The following is a 21,047-nucleotide window of genomic DNA, read 5'->3' on the forward strand; positions in this document are numbered from 1 at the left end:
TCTGGGCTACAATGTGCCATCCCAAGTTTGTCTTTCTCTGTTGCCAAGGTTTTCCAACTGTCACCTACACCGGTTCCAAAATGCAAAATATATTCACTGAACTTACAACATCAGTAGGTCCCAATGGTAAAAAAACCCAACAGTCGGTGTATCTTGTAGGTATTAGACCTTTTAACTCTGTCTCATGCTCGGTGAGGATTTCCCTGCCATTTCCCGATTTCCAGGAGCTCACCACCCAAAGCAGTGAAGTGGCAAATTGCTATTAGAAGTGAGAGGTCTGTGTTCAGAATCGCAAATACAGTGTCTTGTGTGTGAGGATGTATGCTGTTCCACACCCGTGACATCCACAGCAAAACTTCGCTGACTTCGGTGAGAACAGGATGCATTCAGTATCTTACATCCTCAGTGCATCTTCAGTATGCTTATGCCATAACATGTACATAATGGAACAAAAAGCACGATGTGATGTCTAGGGTATATTTAAGTATCTTGGACTATGACAAGCAAAGATGGGCAGACTGAATACAAGTCCCATCCGAGAAGTTATATCACAACGCTCCTCACAGTCATTATCGCTTATGAAACAGCAGTCAGTCACAACAGAAGTCGTCACTTACATACTCACCTAGAAGTGATGTTTCAAAGAGTATAAAAAGGAATGCTTGGATGGGAAGACACAAAATAGTTTTAAGGACAACACCTTGAGGAAAAACTTATCTTAAAAATAAGTCTGGGAATTTTTTGATAAAATAAACTGGCAGAAACTGTGCTGAAAGGTTATCATTAATACTGAGTCTACAGTGACAAGACAGGCATGAGTCCATCCTGGTTTGATTTGTTGGAAAAAGCTTTTTCATTCTGAAATGTCCACATTTTGTACGTAAGTATAGGAAAATTTCTTGGCAAAGTCTGAAGTTAATTTAACATCCTGTTTTGAGAGATCATATTTGGAGAAAAGACATTCCTTTTTTACTTTGGAAATGCTCCTCTCAGCATTCTCACTGCAACATTCTAACTTATTTACTAAAAATTCTCAACTCAAATTTGAAAGTGTAATAAAGATATAACCAAATAAATCTATTGAAATAACTTTTTTCCAGCAGTTGATGGTTTTCTTTACTGATTCCTTTGGGTCAAATTCATGTTTTACCTATTGGATTAAGATTTTGTAAATTAAATATCAGCATTCTACCATAAATACAACTTCACCTGAGTGAATAATTAAAATCTCTACTCTCTCTAATCTCTACTTTTCAGTAATTTTAGATAACAGTCAACAGTTAGCAGAAGCACGGTAATTTATACATCCCAAAGCTGTCCTCCTCAGTTCTGACATCAGTATTTGATATCAAAGTTTCTCTATCCATATACAATCATTTTTTTCCCCCAGTAGGGATGGATCACCATTTGAACATTTAGTCCCTCTTTCTTACTCCATATTCTGACACAGATGACTAACATACTTCCCATTTAATTTTTCTTCCTCAATTCTTTTTCCCTTTTCTCTCTCTTTACTTACTAGTATTTTTAATCTTTTAATACTCACTTTGAAGTTTTCTTTCTCCCTTTTGCCCTCTGTTAACTCTCATCCCCTTACAAAAGACCAACAGCTTACAGGCTGTTAGCAGTGGAGAACGGCTCTCATACTGCTATCCAAAACTCAGCTGAGTGCCTTGGGTACAGAAGAAAGCTTAGACAGGTAAGACGCACACAGGCAGGGTCTTTCTCTGCTTTACTACCTTTGCTGCCCTGTTAGTTGCTCTCAGTTTTCTGCCACCTTCATGAACTACAAGATAAAGTATCAATCGGTATCAATATCAGAATGAGCTTTTTTTTCTATAAATCTGGGGAAAACACGTCTTCTCTTGGTACTTTTTGCATCCTGCTTGCCAATAGCTTCTCTGTCTTTGTTGGCATCTATTTTAGCCTTATAGTTTTGAAACCATTCTAAATGTGTTTCAACTTGTGTTTCCATTTTGTTATAGCTTTACAAGACCTTGTCTCTGTGGCAGCTAAGAACCTGAAAATGGTATTTAAGGAGAATTCCCATTAGTGGCACAAGTATATAAATGTCAGACCAGAATCTCCAGTTGCATAAAGGTTAGTCACCAAAGATTGCCACTTCTGTGCAGAGTCACCATTTTCTGATCATTAAAATAGCCTCTGAAAGACCAGTTTTTAAAAATGGCTATCCCACCAGTATCCTCCTTATTTTTTTCCAAATAAGAAAGTGCTGGAACTATCCAGAGATAGTTAAGCATTTTATAACTATTTTACTGATGTAAATTATTTGTAAAAGGAATTTAAATGCTCTTGCAGTTTAAGCAACATATTTGAGTCAATTTACAGGCATCAGTAAATCCAGTTTCAATACTTCTGTAATACAGGTAAAGATTATTATCATATCTGAGGGAAAGCCGAACTGATTTGCGATATCTGTGGCAAAGTCACAGGAGATGTTATTCTTCTGACTCAAATGGATCTGGTTCAGTGCAGCTAGTCTAGACGCGGGCTACAGATGCATAAGCAAAGAGAAGATCTAAGAACAACACACTTAAAGGTGACATCTAGAATGCCACAAGGAGTATTTAGAACAAAAAACTGTCTTAAGAGCTTTCAAGTTTCTTGGGCCTTATCCACGCTCCTCTCAAGAACTTAGAAACAGAGAAGACCAGTCACAATCCAGGAGTCCCAACAGGCATTGGCTCTTCAGACCAAGTAAGGTCTTGGAAATGACAGCCAGCACCTCGCATAAACAACATTTTTGGATCCTCTGACTCTTAAAAGGCTGCTACTGAATTGAAGCACTACCCATGCTAGTGGTAATTTTGAAAATAACTTTTCTTTCAGCTGATCAAGACCTGGTATCTTAGAAAAAGAGATGTCTGTGGACAGATCATCACTGTAAGACTAGATCTTTCTCTGACAAAATATGATGCTTCCCTAGTAACTTCCCCCCCCCCCCGCCCCAAAATGCCTTTGCTTTTCTCCAGGTCTCTCCACAGTTCTTGATTCACTTCACATGATGTAGATCTTAATTCTTTTTTCCTCCTGTGAATGCTGGAGTCCAAGGTCTCTGCCTTTACAAACCAATCAGTAAGGAGTGATCTTTTTCTAACAATCAAACTAATTTATAAAGTGATCCTAAATTACACATGCTATATTTTTTACATTAGTAGTTACTACCCTTTGAAAAAAATTGAAGGTTATTTATAACATTTTATGAAATAAATAAATCATTTCAGTTCAGAAGCTACCTAATGGACTATAATGACCGGATACTTTCTAGCACAGCTAAAATTGTGCCAGGAGGACTTAGAGCACCTTCTGTTAGTCACTCAGCCTACAGTTCTTTCCTTCACATATCAGACATGACTCACCACGGATGATCTGTAGGTTCAGTTCATCACTTTCCTATAACTAGAATTCATATAGCAATAACTTGGAATTTAATTCATACTTTCACAAATCATTATTCTATTCTGTTGCTTCTAGATAAAATGCTAGATTTGAGAAAGTAAAGTTTCTTCCTCTACTCAATAAAGAATAGTATTCCTCAGAACTTCATTCTTTCTTTTTGTCCTCCAGTGAGATTGACAAAAGCAATGTCATAAAGCAGAAAAAAAGATTAGGTATCTGGAATCATTCTTCTTTGAAAGTATTTCATAACAGTGGCCATTCTTGTTACACTCTATATCTGCATGGAAAAAGGACTTGCAGGCATGATTAAAGATCAAAAATTCATGTCTTCTATTCTAAAACATCAGTTTCAAGGTTTATGCTGAAATCTCTTAAATTATTTTTATGTTTCATGTGGCAGGAAGTATTGTTCCCGCAACACGGACCTGAAGATGTTATACTTTTTCGAGAGATACAGTTAATAGTAAATCATTCTGTTTATAAATGTCTGAAAAAAGTACAATATTAATAATACTTTATAGTTTTCTTGCAAGCAATGCCTAGATAAGTGATATAAATACAATATATAATTCCCCATTAAAACTTTTTCCTACAACATAACATTATATACTAACTGTTTTTTTCTCTTCTCCCAGATACATTGGGTATATGCCTGTTAGCCAGTAACAAATATTTTATATGATATCATACATTCTGAAATATTATTCTTCAGGGTCCTTGGATTGGTGTATTAAGCTATTATAAGTTTTTTATTTAGCAATGTGGGTGTCGTGGTTTAACCTCAGTCGGCAACTGAGCACCACACAGCCGCTCGCTCACTCCCCCCACACACAGTGGGATGGGGGAGAGAATTGGAAGAGCACAAGTTAGAAAAACTCGTGGGTTTAATAATTCAAATAAACTAATAACAATAATAATAATACACAAAAGCAAGTGATGCACAGTACAATTGCTCACCACCCACCGACCGATGCCCAGCCAGTCCCCGAGCAGCGGCCCCCCCGGCCAGCTTTCCCCAGTTTATGTACTGAGCATGACGTCACATGGTATGGAATGTCCCTTTGGCAAGTTTGGCTGTGCCCCCTCCCAGCTTCTTGTGCACCTCCAGCCTTCTCAGTCAGTAGAGCATGGGAAGCTGAAAAGTCTTTGACTACTGTAAGCATTGCCTAGCAACAACTAAAACATGGCTGTGTTATCAACTTTGTTCTCATCCTAAATCCAAAACACTGTACCAGCTACTAGGAAGGAAATTAACTCTATCCCTGCCGAAACCAGGACAGTATCCACCCCTTATTCTATACCATCTGCGTCATGCTCAAGTCCCATACTTTCCATTACATTTCCATTAATCACCACCCCTTTTCCTGTTTTTTTTTTTAATATATATATACACACACACACAGAGGTGTCATTCCCTTAGCCTATGGGCCATCCCTCTAAAGTGTTCGGTGAGTTCATTTAGTCCATGACTTCGGGCTCCATCTGTCATAATAATCTTCCAGGGCAGGAAAAATGGAGATGGTATGTGGTGTTGGATTGTTTCATGTTGAAGTCAGTTCTGGTACCATCATCACTGTGCTTTGCTTGGTTTCACTGAAGTTATTCTTCATTAACCTGGGTGATTCTTACTGTAATATCATTAGTATGGCATATAATATTATGTAGCAGTTAACATCACATAATTCAGATCATTGGCTATTCTCACCCAAAATCAAATCCCCTTGAGGTACACATCGGACTTCCCCATCCTCCCACATCACCCACCAAGGGCACCCAGGTCCTTGAGCAAAAGCAATCCCATGGATGGGTCTGCCTCTGCCCGAGGCAGGAATAACCCAGACTGTCTTCCCCAACATATTTTTTATGTGCACTACAGGGACTTTATTCCCATCTACAGTACGTAAAAGTTCTGACTGGGCAGGGCCTGCTCGATTGGCAGATCCCCTCGTGTTGACTAACCAGGTGGCCTTTGCTAAATGGGTATCCCAATGTTTGAATGTCCTGCCACCCATTGCTCTCAGTGTAGTCTTTAACAGTCCATTGTATCGTTCAATTTTCCCAGAGGCTGGTGCATGATAGGGGATGTGATACACCCACTCAATGTCATGCTCTTTGGCCCAGGTGTCTATGAGGTTGTTTCGGAAATGAGTCGCGTTGTCTGACTCAATTCTTTCTGGGGTGCCATGTCGCCATAGGACTTGCTTTTCAAGGCCCAGGATAGTGTTCCGGGCAGTGGCATGGGGCACGGGATATGTTTCCAGCCATCCGGTGGTTGCCTCCACCATTGTAAGCACGTGGCGCTTGCCTTGGCGGGTTTGTGGGAGTGTGATATAATCGATCTGCCAGGCCTCCCCATATTGATATTTCTGCCATCGTCCTCCATACCAAAAAGGCTTTAACCGCTTGGCTTGCTTGATTGCAGCACATGTTTCGCATTCATGGATAACCTGGGCTATAGCGTCCATGGTCAAGTCCACCCCTTGATCACGAGCCCATCTGTATGTTGCCTCTCTTCCTTGGTGGCCTGAGGTGTCATGGGCCCACCGAGCTAGAAATAATTCACCCTTATGTTGCCAGTCCAGATCCACCTGAGCCACTTAGCAGCCTGATCCACCTGCTGGTTGTTTTGATGTTCTTCAGTGGCCCGACTCTTGGGTACGCGAGCATCTACGTGACGGACTTTTACAACCAGGTTCTCCACCCGGGCAGCAATATCTTGCCACAATGCGGCAGCCCAGATGGGTTTGCCTCTGCGCTGCCAGTTGCTCTGCTTCCATTGCTGCAACCACCCCCACAGGGCATTTGCCACCATCCACGAGTCAGTATAGAGATAGAGCACTGGCCACTTTTCTCGGTCAGCAATGTCTAAAGCCAGCTGGATGGCCTTTACTTCTGCAAATGGGCTCGATTCACCTTCTCCTTCAGCAGTTTCTACAACTTGTCGCATAGGACTCCATACAGCAGCTTTCCACCTCCGATGCTTTCCCACAAGACGACAGGACCCATCAGTGAACAGGGCATATTGCTTCTCATTTTCTGGTAGTTCATTATACATTGGGGCCTCTTCAGCACGCATCACCTCCTCCTCTGGCGATATTCCAAAATCTTTGCCCTCTGGCCAATCCATGATCACTTCCAGGATTCCTGGGTGACTGGGGTTTCCTATTTGAGCTTGTTGTGTGATCAGTGCGACCCACTTCCTCCATGTAGCATCAGTTGCATGATGTGTACAGGGGACCCTCCCTCTGAACAGCCAGCCCAGCACCGGCAGTCGGGGTGCCAGGAGGAGCTGTGCTTCAGTGCCGATCACTTCTGAAGCAGCTCGAACCCCTTCATATGCTGCCAAGATCTCTTTTTCAGTTGGAGTATAGCGGGCCTCGGATCCTTTGTATCCCCGACTCCAAAACCCTAGGGGTCGACCTCGAGTCTCCCCTGGTGCTTTCTGCCAGAGGCTCCAGGTAGGGCCGTTCTCCCCGGCTGCGGTGTAGAGCACATTTTTTACATCTTGTCCTGCCCGGACTGGCCCCAGGGCTACTGCGTGAACTATCTCCCCTTTAATTTGTTCAGAGGCTTGTCGTTGCTCAGGGCCCCATTTGAAATCATTCTTCTTTCAGGTCACTTGATAGAGAGGGCTTACAATCAGACTGTAATTTGGAATGTGCATTCTCCAAAAACCCACGACGCCTAAGAAAGCTTGTGTTTCCTTTTTGCTAGTTGGTGGAGACATGGCTGTTATTTTGTTGATCACATCCATTGGGATCTGACGACGTCCATCTTGCCATTTTATTCCTAAAAACTGGATCTCCTGTGCAGGTCCCTTGACCTTACTTTGTTTTATGGCAAAACCGGACTTCAGCAGGATTTGGACTATTTCCTTCCCTTTTTCAAGAACTTCTCCTGCTGTGATGCCCCACACGATGATGTCATCAATGTATTGTAGGTGTTCCGGAGCTTCACCCTGTTCCAGTGCCGTCTGGATCAGTCCATGGCAAATGGTGGGGCTGTGTTTCCACCCCTGGGGCAGTCGGTTCCAGGTGTACTGGACGCCCCTCCAAGTGAAAGCAAACTGTGGCCTGCACTCTGCTGCCAAAGGGATTGAGAAAAACGCATTAGCGATATCAATTGTGGCATACCACTTGGCTGCCTTTGACTCCAATTCGTATTGAAGTTCTAGCATGTCCGGCACAGCAGCACTCAGCGGTGGCGTGACTTCATTTAGGCCACGATAGTCTACTGTCAGTCTCCACCCTCCATTAGACTTCCGCACTGGCCATATGGGACTGTTAAAGGGTGAACGAGTCTTGCTGATCACTCCTTGGCTCTCCAGTCGACGAATCAGCTCATGAATGGGAATCAAGGAGTCTCAGTTGGTGCGATATTGCCGCCGGTGCACCGTGGTGGTAGCGATTGGCACCTGTTGGTCTTCGACCTTCAGCAACCCCACAACAGAGGGGTCCTCCGAGAGACCAGGCAAGGTGGACAGCTGTTTAATTTCCTCCATCTCCAAGGGAGCTATACCAAAAGCCCACCGGTACCCTTTTGGGTCCTTGAAATACCCTCTCCTGAGGTAGTCTATGCCAAGGATGCACGGAGCGTCTCGGCCAGTCACAATGGGGTGCTTCTGCCACCCATTCCCAGTTAGACTCACTTCGTCTTCCAATACAGTTAGCTGTTGGGATCCCCCCGTCACCCCAGAAATACAGATGGGTTCTGCCCCTATATAGCTTGATGGCATTAGGGTACACTGTGCACCGGTGTCTACCAGAGCCTTATACTCCTGTGGGTCCGATGTGCCAGGCCACCGAATCCACACAGTCCAGTAAACCCGGTTGTCCCTTTCCTCCCCCTGGCTGGAGGCAGGGCCCCTCTAATCCTCATCACAGTACTTGTTTCTCATTTCTTGTACATACGAGTCAGAAGTCTCTTCATTAATATCAGGAGTAAGATCAGCCCTTCTACTCTGTCTGGGGAACTGCCCGCTGGAAACTGGAGCAGCAATTTTCCTGGAAGAACCTCTTTCTGTGATTGTTTTCCCTTGCAACTCACGTACCTGTGCCCCTAGGGCTGAGGTAGGTTTCCCATCCCACTTCCTCATGTCCTCTCTGTGGTCATGCAGATAAAACCATAGGGTGCCCCGTGGTGTGTACCCTTTATATTCTCTCTCTTGAGCAAAAGAACGCTGACTCCTAATAGCTGAGATACTGGTCGTACAGGTGAGGAGTAGGACCTATCCTCTCTGAGTTGCTGGATCTCCCGGGACAGTTTTTCCACAGCCGAGACGAGGGAGGAAGAGAGACTTTCCTCATATTGCCGGAGTTGGCCAGCCAATTCATCCACTGTTTGTTCCTCTCCATCTTTCCAGGTCATCACTACCAATGAATTGGCGTATGACGATGGTGTCCTCCTTATAAACTTCCGCCACATACACTTCTCCATGGTGATCCGCTTGCTCGGGCGACATATGACATCTTCCTTAAAGGGATACCTTTCCTTCACGCTTGACAAGAGTCGCCTCCAAAGGCTGAGGACTCGTGTCCCTTTTCCAATCGCTTTGTCAATGCCCCCTTCCCTAGAAAGGGATCCCAGCTGCTTGGCTTCCCTACCCTCTAATTCTAGGCTACTGGCTCCATTATCCCAGCATCGGAGCAGCCAGGTGACAATATGCTCACCTGGACAACGGCTGAAATCTTTTCGTATGTCTCGCAGCTCACTCAGGGATAGAGATCGGGTGGTCACGGCCTCATTTAAGAGTTCTTCCTCTCCGATCAGCGGCCGGCTCTCCTCCTCCCATTCTCGTGATGGCCCTTCTCCAGGGTAGTCTACCTCTTCCACTTCTTCCTCCGGCTCCCTTCTAGAAGAAGCTTCTTCCTCCCTTACTAAACGAGCCGACTTCCGCTTCCAAAATTTCTTCTTGTGTACAGGGGCGACTGATACCGGCACAGGCTGGTTCTTTGGTTCAGCCACAGGGCGTGTCGCCGGGGTCTGAGTGGCCGCGGTGCCTGTCGCCGGGGTCTGAGTGGCCGCAGGGCCTGTCGCCGGGGTTGGAGTGGCCGCAGTACCTGTTGCCCGAGTCTGAGTAGCCGCAGAGCATGTCATCGGGGTCGGAGTGGCCGCAGGGTGTGTCGCCAGGGTCTGAGTGGCCGCAGTGTGTGTTGTTTTACCGTCAGATCCAGAGACCTTCTCTTCCCTTTGAGGGTACTGAATGGTGTTGAACAGGGCTCGGTAGGCATGGGCCAGGCCCCAGCACGTTGCAATGATCTGCATCTCTCTGGAGTTGCCAGGGTGACAGCATACTTTGTCCAAATATTCCACTAACTTTTCAGGATTCTGCACTTGATCAGGGGTGAAGTTCCAAAACACTGGGGGTGCCCATTGGCCTAGGTACTTGCCCATCTTGTCCCACACACCCTGCCACTCATAACTATCCAGCCTTGGGGCAGATCTCTGGATGATATTCTTAAAATGCTTACCAACTTTAGACAAAACCGAAACAATATTCCCAAGAAGTACCAATAGAAGTATCTTAACTACCCAAGGCTGTTCAAAATACTGAAAAGTTACTGTAATGAAGGAGGAAACATCATAGAAGAAGGTAGTGACCCTGCCATTCTGTATTTCCTCCGTAAAAAAACTCTCAGAAAATTTACTGTAATTGCTAGTTGTCTCCACAAAATGGTATCCGTGGTACAGTAACAACGGCTTCATTGCGAAACTTACATACCACACTAAGGTCAAGGCCAGTGTTTTAATAACAAACCTCCCAGGCAAAACATCACTAATAACTGCAGACCACAGCAAACTGCAAAAACGAACACCAATCTTTAACATGTACAGCAAAAAAAGGAGCACGATGCAGATTAGACAAATCAATATCGAGAACAGAGAAACCAACATTGTGACCCACAACCACTAACAGATATAAATTCCTTAATACACTCCGGTTACTCTGTTATTATCTCAAACCCTTCGAGCCCCACGTTGGGCGCCAAAAAGGACTGTCGTGGTCTAACCTCAGTCGGCAACTGAGCACCACGCAGCCGCTCGCTCACTCCCCCCCGCCCCCCCCGGTGGGATGGGGGAGAGAATTGGAAGAGCACAAGTGAGAAAAACTCGTGGGTTGAGATAAAAACAGTTTAAGAATTGAAATAAAATAATAATAATAATGTAATAATAATAATAATAATTTAATAATAATAATAATACACAAAAGCAAGTGATGCACAGTGCAATTGCTCACCACCCGCCGACCGATGCCCAGCCAGTCCCCGAGCAGCGGCCCCCCCCCGGCCAGCTTTCCCCAGTTTATGTACTGAGCATGACGTCACATGGTATGTAATGTTTCTTTGGCCAGTTTGGCTGTGCCCCCTCCCAGCTTCTTGTGCACCTGCAGCCTTCTCAGTCAGTAGAGCATGGGAAGCTAAAAAGTCCTTGGCTAGTGTAAGCATTGCCTAGCAACAACTAAAACATGGGTGTGTTATCAACTTTGTTCTCACCCTAAATCCAAAACACAGCACTGTACCAGCTACTAGGAAGGAAATTAACTCTATCCCTGCCGAAACCAGGACAGTGGGGAACTCAGAACCTCCAATCTATTACAGAAATCCATCAGTGTTACAATAACCTATCAGGGAAACGAGAGAACAATTTAAATGTCAGTGGCTCTTCTTTAGTATAGCTGTAACCTGATTTTTTCCCAAAAGGTGAGAGAGGTATGATTGACATAAATGCAAATACCAATCTGTAAATGTGTACAGCCTCCCATAATAGAATCTATATTCAAGATTGAATTTATAAAGAAATAAAATAAGTACTTTTAAAATAAAACATAATGGCTGATTCCATTTTTCACACACAAATATTTTTATACAGCTGTCCAGATGACCTTTCAGTTTCTGGATTAATCAGTCACTCTATTTAAATATCGAATAACTGAGCTCAACAACAACAACAAATGCATTTGCTAGTATCCTTTATTAAAAGGCACTAAAATGGCTTTAAAAGGATTCACAGGAGACTTTATTGGTATGACTAGCAGGGTGCAGGTTCCCACCATACATTTCTTTCTTTTTAAACTTATTATTTTGAGTTATTATTGTACACTCTATTATACAATGATTCACTTTTATACTCATTTGGAAGGAAAATACACGGTTCTCTCAAATTATTTCTAACCATTTTAGAAAACCTGAATTTAATGTGCCAAGATAGTGGATAAGAAGCAGTTCCAGGGCCAACCTTGGGTAATTAAAAAAAGAACACTTTAAAATTCTTGCCGTTTATAGCACACTGAGATGCAGATTGGAAGAAGCAGAAGACAAAGTATAAATCAAGTTTCAGCTCAGGTTAGAACAGCTATTTGATAGAAAAACCAATAGCTCATGTTTTTCATGCACTGGCAAAATCTACAGCAGCTGTGACTCATTCGGTGGGTTTTATGTGCAGCTTCAGAACAACTTCTAGAGCCTTCTCCTAGACTATTATTGTGTGGTGATTTAAAGATTTAATTTTGTTTTGAAGCTTTCTCCCAACTTTGTTAAAAGTCACTCCTGAACAAAAAAGATAGAAGTGTGATATCATCTGAATGCTCACCAAGGTAAGATCATCAGGTAGTCTCCTAAATACTTTCATTTGACACTACCAGAGTGTGGTGTCAAAAAAGTCTGTCTTCTCCCTGTTTCAAGCAATGCAGCAGCTGAAGCCACTACCTCTTGAAGCTTGCTGTTTATCACATTGACTTTCATTTATTGCTTTCATAAGTAAGATAGGAAAAGATAGATGTGTTCTAGGTAGATTATCTACAACAGTTCTGTGTCTTAGTCTTCTCTCAGTCTCCACAGGACCACCAAAGCAGATGAAAACGTTATAGTGCAGCTGATGAATTAAGATGGGTCAGTTATCAAAGGATTTCTTTTACAACTTGTTTCACAAAGTAAAAAGGCCAGAAAGCCAGTGTTTAAAGTTCTTGACTAGGAGTCAGTTTACTTACTTTTAGCCAGGTTTCCTAAGGAAACAAGGTTTCTGTACACAACAAAGAGAGACAACGGTCACAAGTTTTAACAAGCAAGATTCCAACTAGATATAGGGGGGGAAAATATTCACCATGAGCATGGTTAAGCACAGGAACAGGTTGTACAGAGATGTTGTGGAATGTCCATCCTTGAAGGTATTCAGAATTTGACTGGACTGGTTGCCCCGAGCAACCTTATCTAACTTGGAAGTTAGTCCTACTTTGAACAGGAGGTTGGACTAGAGACCTCCAGAGGTCCCACCTAACCTACATTAGTCTATGGTTCAGTGCAATCACACTGACTGTCACCTAGTTATTTTTGAAGTGATATGCCAGTTTCAGAAAAACCTGACTGACAGATAAGAAATACAGACATTAAATTCTTAGAATTGGCTTCCATGACATGTAGTCCTTGAGAGCTTCTTTTTTTCTTTCTTTTTTGGCCTCCTAAAAAGTGAATTTTGTTTGGTTCTTGCTAGCCACTTAGCTCAACTCCAAATTAGTCATGCAACATTCTGCCTTTTACCTTGCTGATGGTCAAATAAGAGCAGGTAGAGGATTTTGGAAAGGAAGAGTGTGTAGATGGAGGAAGCCTATACTTCAGTCATGGTATGCAAAGTTACTGGAAAATATAGCTTTGTAAATTCTGCTGACTATTGCAACTATTTGCTTCTTTGTAAAGTATATAACTACCTAAAGCAAATGTCTGGAAGTTAAAAGTACTGGGAAATACTTTTAAATGTTTCATCTGCAAGCCATAAAGAAGAGAAAACAGTATAATAGCTGCACCTTGAGCTACCTCTGAGATGGAAAAATATTATGGATAAAAGTATTTGTCTACAATCTCACTTTGCTTCTGAAGTACAAAATAGCAAGAATATATAGTTCATCTCCCTGTCTTTTACAGTCACATAAACAGAGACATTGTATAGTTAATGAATAATCTGCTATAGGTAACAAGGAACACACATTTATTAGATGCTGGGTTTTTTGGGGGGCGCTGGGGTTTTGGGGAGGTGTTGGGGGTTTTTTTTTGGTTGTTGGGGTGGGGTTTTTTTTGCACTTCCAAGTACTTCTCTTCTTCCACATTATTATTGCCATTATTGATGGTGATGGGACACTACTTCAATAACACCCAACCCAAAAAATTCAGATATACAGAGTCAAGCTCCTTTAAGTCATGACATTTTGTTAAAAAAATAAATAAATAAAGTTGGGGTTCGCAGTTTACATCCTGATTTTTGAATCACTAAACAGCATTCATCATCTTTTCCAGCTTTCCTCCAAAAACACGAAGATAAGAATATTAGAGTTTTCCAGTGAAAGTAGTTTCTGACATAATTGTCCAAGCCTGAGCAGAATCTGGGACTCTGAATTGGAGCTCTATGCAGCACAAAAAATATTGCAAGCTTTCAAGAACAGGTAACATTTCTTTGCATTATAATTACATAAAGATTTAAATATATTGCCAGAAAATTATACTACAATGGGCCCAATTTGTTGTTTGGACTAATACCAAAGTAATATCTTCAACCAGTTTAAAGACGCAAAAGAGATCCCTCTTCTGAGGAGTTTGCAATTTAAAGTCTAGTGGAAGATTCTTGCAAATATGCACATGCGATGTTTACTAGTAGCCCAATGTTACACCTATCTAGGAGGTATTAAAATACTTAATGGCTTTGGTTTCATTCTACTGGAGCAATTCATTTGGATTTAAATATTCTCCTGCCAAGTCAGCAGTTTCAGCATCACAACTTGTGATGTACTGGTGCACAAGAACAAGAAGATAAGATTGACTAGCAAGAAAACTGAAATTAATTACTCTTCTATCATTTTCCAGGACTAGCAAAGCCCCAAAATTAAACCAGTTAAAACCCAGTTTATACAGCTGAGCTTTACATTCAGAATTTATTTAGCATGAAGTAAAGAAGCAATGGCATTGTGTATCTGATTGGTTCTTAGGAAACAAATGTAAAGGGCAAACAATACAGAGAATCCATCTTTGGGCTATGGGGGTTCTCATGGCACTTCCAAAGCTTCGTTTAAGAGATTCAATGAAATAGTTACCCTGAAACACTTGTTTTCAAAGGAATATCCTTCCTAAGTAGGAGTTTGATTTTCATAGTTTCCTTTCAAAGATATTTTTGGTCAGACTATGAAACCTGAAAAGCTTCTCAGAACTGGATGCAAAAGGTTTGGGTTCTATAAGCTAGAGATGTGGAAACATTTATGTAAATTTCCAAGTTATTAATTTTTATTGTATTATGGATCTTTAATTTTGCATAATCCCCACATGTCTGTTAGTGGTTACCTTTGTCTACAAAATGACTTTACTCTCCTGCTATAACAGTTTCCAGACAGGATTGAGCACTCAGATAATAGGGTGGCAAGGACCATTGTCCTAGTTTCGGCTGGGATAGAGTTAATTTTCTTCCTAGTAGCTGGTATAGTGCTGTGTTTTGGATTTAGGATGAGAATAATGTTGATAACACACTGATGTTTTAGTTGTTGCTGAGCAGTGCTTACACTAAGTCAAGGACTTTTCAGCTTCTCATACTGCCCTGCCAGCGAGGAGGCTGGAGGTGCACAAGAAGCTGGGAGGGGACACAGCCAGGACAGCTGACCCAAACTGGCCAAAGGGATATTCCATACCATATAGCGTCATGCTGAACAAAAAAAATGGGGGCAGTTGGCCGGGAGGGCGGGACGCTGCTTGGGAACTGGCTGGGCATCAATCAGCAGGTGGCGAGCAATTGCATTGTGCATCACTTGTTTTGTATATTCTTTTATCATTATTATTACTTTCCCTTCCTTTTCTGTCCTATTAAATTGTCTTTATCTCAAGCCATGGGTTTTACCTTTTTTCCAATTCTGTCCCCCATCCCACTGGGGGGAGTGAGTGAACGGCTGTGTGGTGTTTAGCTGCCTGCTGGGTTAAACCATGACAACCATACATACTACAAGATTGTTATCTTGGTAAGCAGAACTATAACTAGTAACTATATTTGAGAAAACATGAACATGGCTGGCTGTTCATCTGTTCAGCAGAGAAACACAACTCCTACAAGCTATAACCTGTGTAACTTTTCAATTCATATCAAAGGGCAGTTCAACCTGGGTTTTTTGATACATAAATGTGAATACAATCTACTATACAATCTATTTTTTGTAAATTTAAAGACCACTTCCCTCCAAATATTCTGTCCTGGCATTTAAGATGCTCAGTCTATTTGCTTCTATTAAAAGAAAAAAAAAAAGCAGGATAACAAAGCACTTTCTGCAGAAGATTCCCAACTCCAGGGTTTACTTAATGCTTTGCACTGGTAGCTGCAGGGCCTATGTATAAACTTGCAGAAGCATGAAGAACTGCTTTATAGTGTGGATTCACTTTCAGTTTACCATGGCCGACAGATTTAGACACTTCACCTCCAATTTGCTTCTTACTGTCTCCCACAGCAGATCTGACTCAGCACTGTTACCCACTTCAGTGCAAAGCGTTACCTGACATTGGGCATGGTGGGGGATTGAGCTGACCACTCTGACTTTGCACTGTGGTCGATCAGGGTCATCCCTCCGTGGTGGTAGAGGCAAAAATGCTAGGTCAAAGTGCAGTAAGTACTGTTCAAATTGTACTAATATTATGGATAGGGTTTAATGTGCAATCAACATAAAAATGTAATACCAGAAATACAAAGTTACAAGCTCAGTGAACTCTACAAAGATCAGAGCATCTTCAGGAACATTTCCACTCTTCCCTTTAAATTAGACTACATGAGATTATTCAACAATGCTGTTGTATCATATTTCTTCATCTAAATCCAGAAGACTTTTGTCTATGCTGTTATTTTGTGGAGACATTTAACTGAATACTTCAAATGACATGGAGTTATTTTGTTGACTACATCAAAATAACAAAATGTTTCTAATGTGGACACAGGAGAGTAGAACATACTGATCTCTGAAAAACTTCATTATTGGGTCATTTAGATCAATCCAACCCATCAGCAGAGTCATCAGTTTTCCCCAGCACTCTTTCCCTCCCCCACACAAATCAATTCCATGCCACCTCTTTCTTTTTCCTTGTGTATCCATTTTATAGCCCCTGCCCCCACCATTAGTTTTTTTAGCCAGTTAAAAAAAATCTTACTCTTTAATTCTCTAGTAACAGGGAGCCTGTCAGCTGCTTCTCTTTCAGTGCATAGCAATGTTTTCACAACTTCTGTTTGTGGCAAGGATGAGGGTTTTGGCTGCATATTGCTCAGGTCAAAGCTCCCAAGAGGCTGAGAAATGGAGACAGTACCAGGACTCTGATGGTGCTGGTTGTGGTTGTTGGGGTCCTTCATGATAAAATTCTTTCCTGAGAGTGTAAAAAGATCAAGACAACTTTGTTCTATGAACAAACAGTATTGTTTAATGCTGGTGGTTTAATGGTTTAATGCACAAAGCAGTTATGCTTTTTATCTTTCTTAAAGGTAAATGCTGAAATTTTCATTTAGCCTGACATCATCTAACACGTGTAAGGGCAGACTTTCCTCTGCTCCTTTACCAGCCCAGCTGTAGCTGCTGTAAGATGATTGGGGCATTCTCTTTTTTTTTTAATATATGACTTCCTTGGCAAAATTAAATTAGATGCCATACAAATTTAACTTGAAAAGTAGCCTACTAGTTGTTCTAATCTTTACAGGTAGCTAATGATTAATAAAGGCAGTCAGGGATTGCCTGAACACAAGAACTGCACTAGTCATGCCATTTTCCAAAGACCATCTTCCTGAAACAGCAATCTGCAAAATGAATGTACATATCATGCTTAGTGTAACAACTGTATATTCTTTTATTTTAAGCCACTTCACTGGAATTTCAATGTGAAATATCTGACATCAACATCTGCTCTGCAATGGACATCTGCTCTTCAGTTGACATCTGCTTCTGAATCCTTGTTTATTCTTGGCCATTTTTGGTAAACATTATGTCATCATTACATGTATCAGAAAGCACAGAGGAATAAATTCCAAGCCATATAATCACTGTTTCTTCTGCTTTCCTACATACAGACAGTCTAGAAGCATTGTTTATTTTCTTAATGTTTAGTTCTCACTCAGACTTGAATACAGTAATTCCTGCTTTCTACTAGCATGATCCTAGAAGAGACTAAAGGCTCAGACTCAAAGAAGGGACATAAAGTGAAATTTAGTTAGGATTTAGATGACTGATTCCAAAATTGCAATCTTTAAAGCTTCTGTTAAATACCTGCCTTGGTCTGGGACTGCTTTACTTAATGGGCTCTTCAAGTTTTTTGCATTAACATTCCTCAGGTGCCTAAAATTCTGCTGCTATACAAACCTGGAAACACCTTAATCTCAACAGAGTTGAAAAGCTGGGACCTTTCTTATGCTGACAGCAACTACAGAATAGCAACTCCTTCACCTGTCTTGCCTAAGGACCTTGATTTGGTAGAGGTTCTTAGGACATGCTTCCTAAATTGGGCTCTATACAAAATTCAGTGGTAGCTACTTCTTTCTGTTAAAAGATGGCTAGATACAGCCACTGCCTGTATAATTTTCTTCCCACTTCCCCATCCTCTTCATACAGTAGCTCAATGAACACTGAGCTAAGGTACAAGAAGCTGGAAGGAGTGTGGGGGAGGGCTATTTAAAATAGCATTCTCCTCCTAAAACGCTCAAATTATCAGGCCCCAGTCTTCTTTTTTAATGATGCTCTGGAATGCATAGAAAAAAATTAAATTCATTAATACAGAAAGAAAAAAGAGAAGATCGATTCTTTAAAAAAAGCAGGATAAACTTCTACTATAAAATACACACAGGCTGTAAGTATATTTGAAAATAAAAGAGTGCCTGGGAATGTCCCCAGGCAAGTGGCACAGAATAGCTCACATCCACACTAGCAAACTTTCCTGTGCTTTTGAGCAGGCTGGCTGCAGGCTAAGTGCACCTTGGGAACAGCCCTTGGAACAAGCTAACTCCTGAACCAGGCCTGGAAACCATTTGGGAGCTGCCCAATGTCCACAACTGTTCTCAAAATACAACGGCACAGGTTAATCATCTTCTGGAACGTTTTAAGGCACTGTTTAATTTCCTAGTATATATCTGGCCATATAGTATCTGAAATGGAACTGAAACCAAGAACACTTTGTCTTTCCCTCCCTCAATTTCTCACCTAGGGCTAATGATTAAGCATTACTGTGATCTTAAATTACACACGAGAACAAAAGTTCTTTACATACTCTTTCCTAGATTACCCTGGGCTATATGTGAAAAACAGGGAAAAAAACCACTTACTGATCATCAGGCTGATTTCTGTTTGTCAAGTAAGAGTATTCTTTGAAGAAATGGATTTCTCTGTTTTAGAAGTTACAATATTTTTCATAAATTGTCCACAAGAGGAATCATTTACAAGAACTAGTGAAATATTCAAAAGCCTATAAAAAAGTTAGGAGACTAAATCCATTTTTAAGTCACTTACACCTGATATAAACTTAAGTTACTGAAGCAGGGCAATGTAAACTCATCATCTGGATGCTCTTAGCCTGAAGCAAATACCAGTAGAACATGGTAGTTTGAATATCAAATTAGTTATTTTAAATTAATATATTTTAATTTACTTTTAGTATGTTAAGAACAGACCAAGCCTGGTATCCCAGTTCACGTGAGGTGCAGTGTCTCATCAAATTTAACAGAACCAATCACAAAAGCCCAAAAGTTTTTTTGACTCCCAAGTGTAACTGGCTGTCAAAGGGACTCGGGTTTCCCTGGGAACATATTATTTATCAAAATTAGGCTGAAGTTCTTAAGTCTGCTGGGCAGTTCTGAAAAAATTGTTCAATGTCATTTTGTCATATCAATGCACTCTGTTTCATATGACTGTTTATTTTTAGAGAATAAAATATCCCCCTAGTTATTACTGTTGCTTGGGTATACCAGGATTTCCACCAAAACAGATTATTTAATGTGATTTTAAGATGTACATGTGATGTATCTGAGTTTCCAACAGAATATAAAAGTAATAAATTAGCTTTTTAAAAACTTTACTTTCTCTATTAAATATTTTTGTGTAAAATTTTACATAAATATTTTTTACATAGCAACCAAGTCATTAGTAATTATTCTCTTCACGCAACCACTTTTTGGAAAAAAAGAAACACGTACTTCTTTAGAGATCATGTATAAGTTCTGGCACTATTTATTTTTCAATCCCAGGATCTGTGACAAGCATGCAGCCCAGAAAAAAATCAGAAAGCAATAGAGGAATTTTGGAATTTAAGCTCTTTAGAAATAACTTTCTGCTGCTTTCAGTCATGGTAAATATTAGATTTTAAGTGGTACATACCCAAAGGCTCTCTTTCTTGTGATGGTAATTCCAGGTCATTAGAAACAGACACTTCTTCAACAAGAAATTTTGACAACTGTGTCCCAAGATATGTAACCTGTACAAACAAATGTAAATGGATAACTGGTCATTTTAATTAGTATTTATTCTGATAGGTGTAAAAATTTCACTTTTCTTATAAAATGGAGTTTATGCACTTAACAGTCTAATCTGTGTCTGTCAAGATCAAGTAGAAATTCTGCTAATTTGAATTCTGAATGAAAAAACATAATATAACATATCTGCAAAGCCCTCTAAACTCTACCAGTATTTTTGCAACATTTGCCCCTGACACCCTGACATTTCAGTAACTTGCTCCTTTTTATTCTCTTAACTACTTTTCAGCTTTTTCTGTCAGTCTCTTAATCATCTTTAAAACTACTCTTTCAAAGCACTGATAGCTTACAGAGTGGGCATTCCACAGTCTCAACACTTGTGACTAGTTCATCGCTGTACAGCTACAGCTATGTAACTCTTTCTTTGCTGCTTGTTAAGAGTAAGAAGACTTTTTAAAATTTAGGCTTGTACCCTCTTTTGCTTTAAGAACTGTAAGGAGATCGAGGTTTATGAAATTTGTTATTCCCATTTATTATTACTATTTTGGGGAGTAAAATAAGGCCTACCTTATTCCACGCATATTTCCACGTCACAGAAGTATCACTTCCTAGTAGGTCTTTAACCCGCTGAACTGGATTCTGAAGTATTTGTCTCTTACTGGTTCTGATCTTGCCGTTCTTTAAGAGCGTGGCTTTATGACTAAATTCCTAACAAAGAAAAATTAAGAAATCATTTTCAACTCATAAATTAACAAATCTGAATTAACATCCTTAAAACATGAAAAAATTATGAAGGACTGTATAACTGAAAAGTTGGAGCTAATTCTGTTTTTCTCTGAAAAAAATTAAAGAATTCAATGCCACTATCATAAACTGTAATATGTAAGATAAGAGGATTTATTCCACCAGAATAAGATGTTTTAGCCACACAGATACCACTGTCAGAGGACAAATCTCCCTATGTGTGTTTATCAGAACTGTATTTGCATCTTAGTTCCTCTTAGAGATAACAGAGCTGTAAATAAATTAATTTGCAACAGTGAACTCAGGAACTCACAGGAGACAAGTCTGTGCACCAAGAAACTGTTACTCAAACCCAATCTGTCTTACACATGTGGAACAAATGCATGTCACAATGTAATTCCAGCAATGATTCAAAGATTAAACATATCTGCATAAAA

At 40.8% G+C, this 21,047-nt stretch overlaps 1 protein-coding gene across 1 annotated transcript in view; it reads right to left on the minus strand.

Annotated features, from left to right (window-relative positions):
- LOC143172224 (ankyrin repeat domain-containing protein 31-like) overlaps nt 1–21,047 on the minus strand; it is a 51,534-nt gene that overhangs the window by 1,221 nt on the left and 29,266 nt on the right. Inside the window, 3 exon segments of the mRNA XM_076361458.1 lie at nt 16,575–16,784; nt 19,772–19,868; nt 20,434–20,574. Coding sequence (XP_076217573.1) covers nt 16,575–16,784; nt 19,772–19,868; nt 20,434–20,574 — 448 coding nt within the window.

Source organism: Aptenodytes patagonicus, chromosome W (assembly GCF_965638725.1).
Source record: "Aptenodytes patagonicus chromosome W, bAptPat1.pri.cur, whole genome shotgun sequence".
NCBI lineage: Eukaryota > Metazoa > Chordata > Aves > Sphenisciformes > Spheniscidae > Aptenodytes > Aptenodytes patagonicus.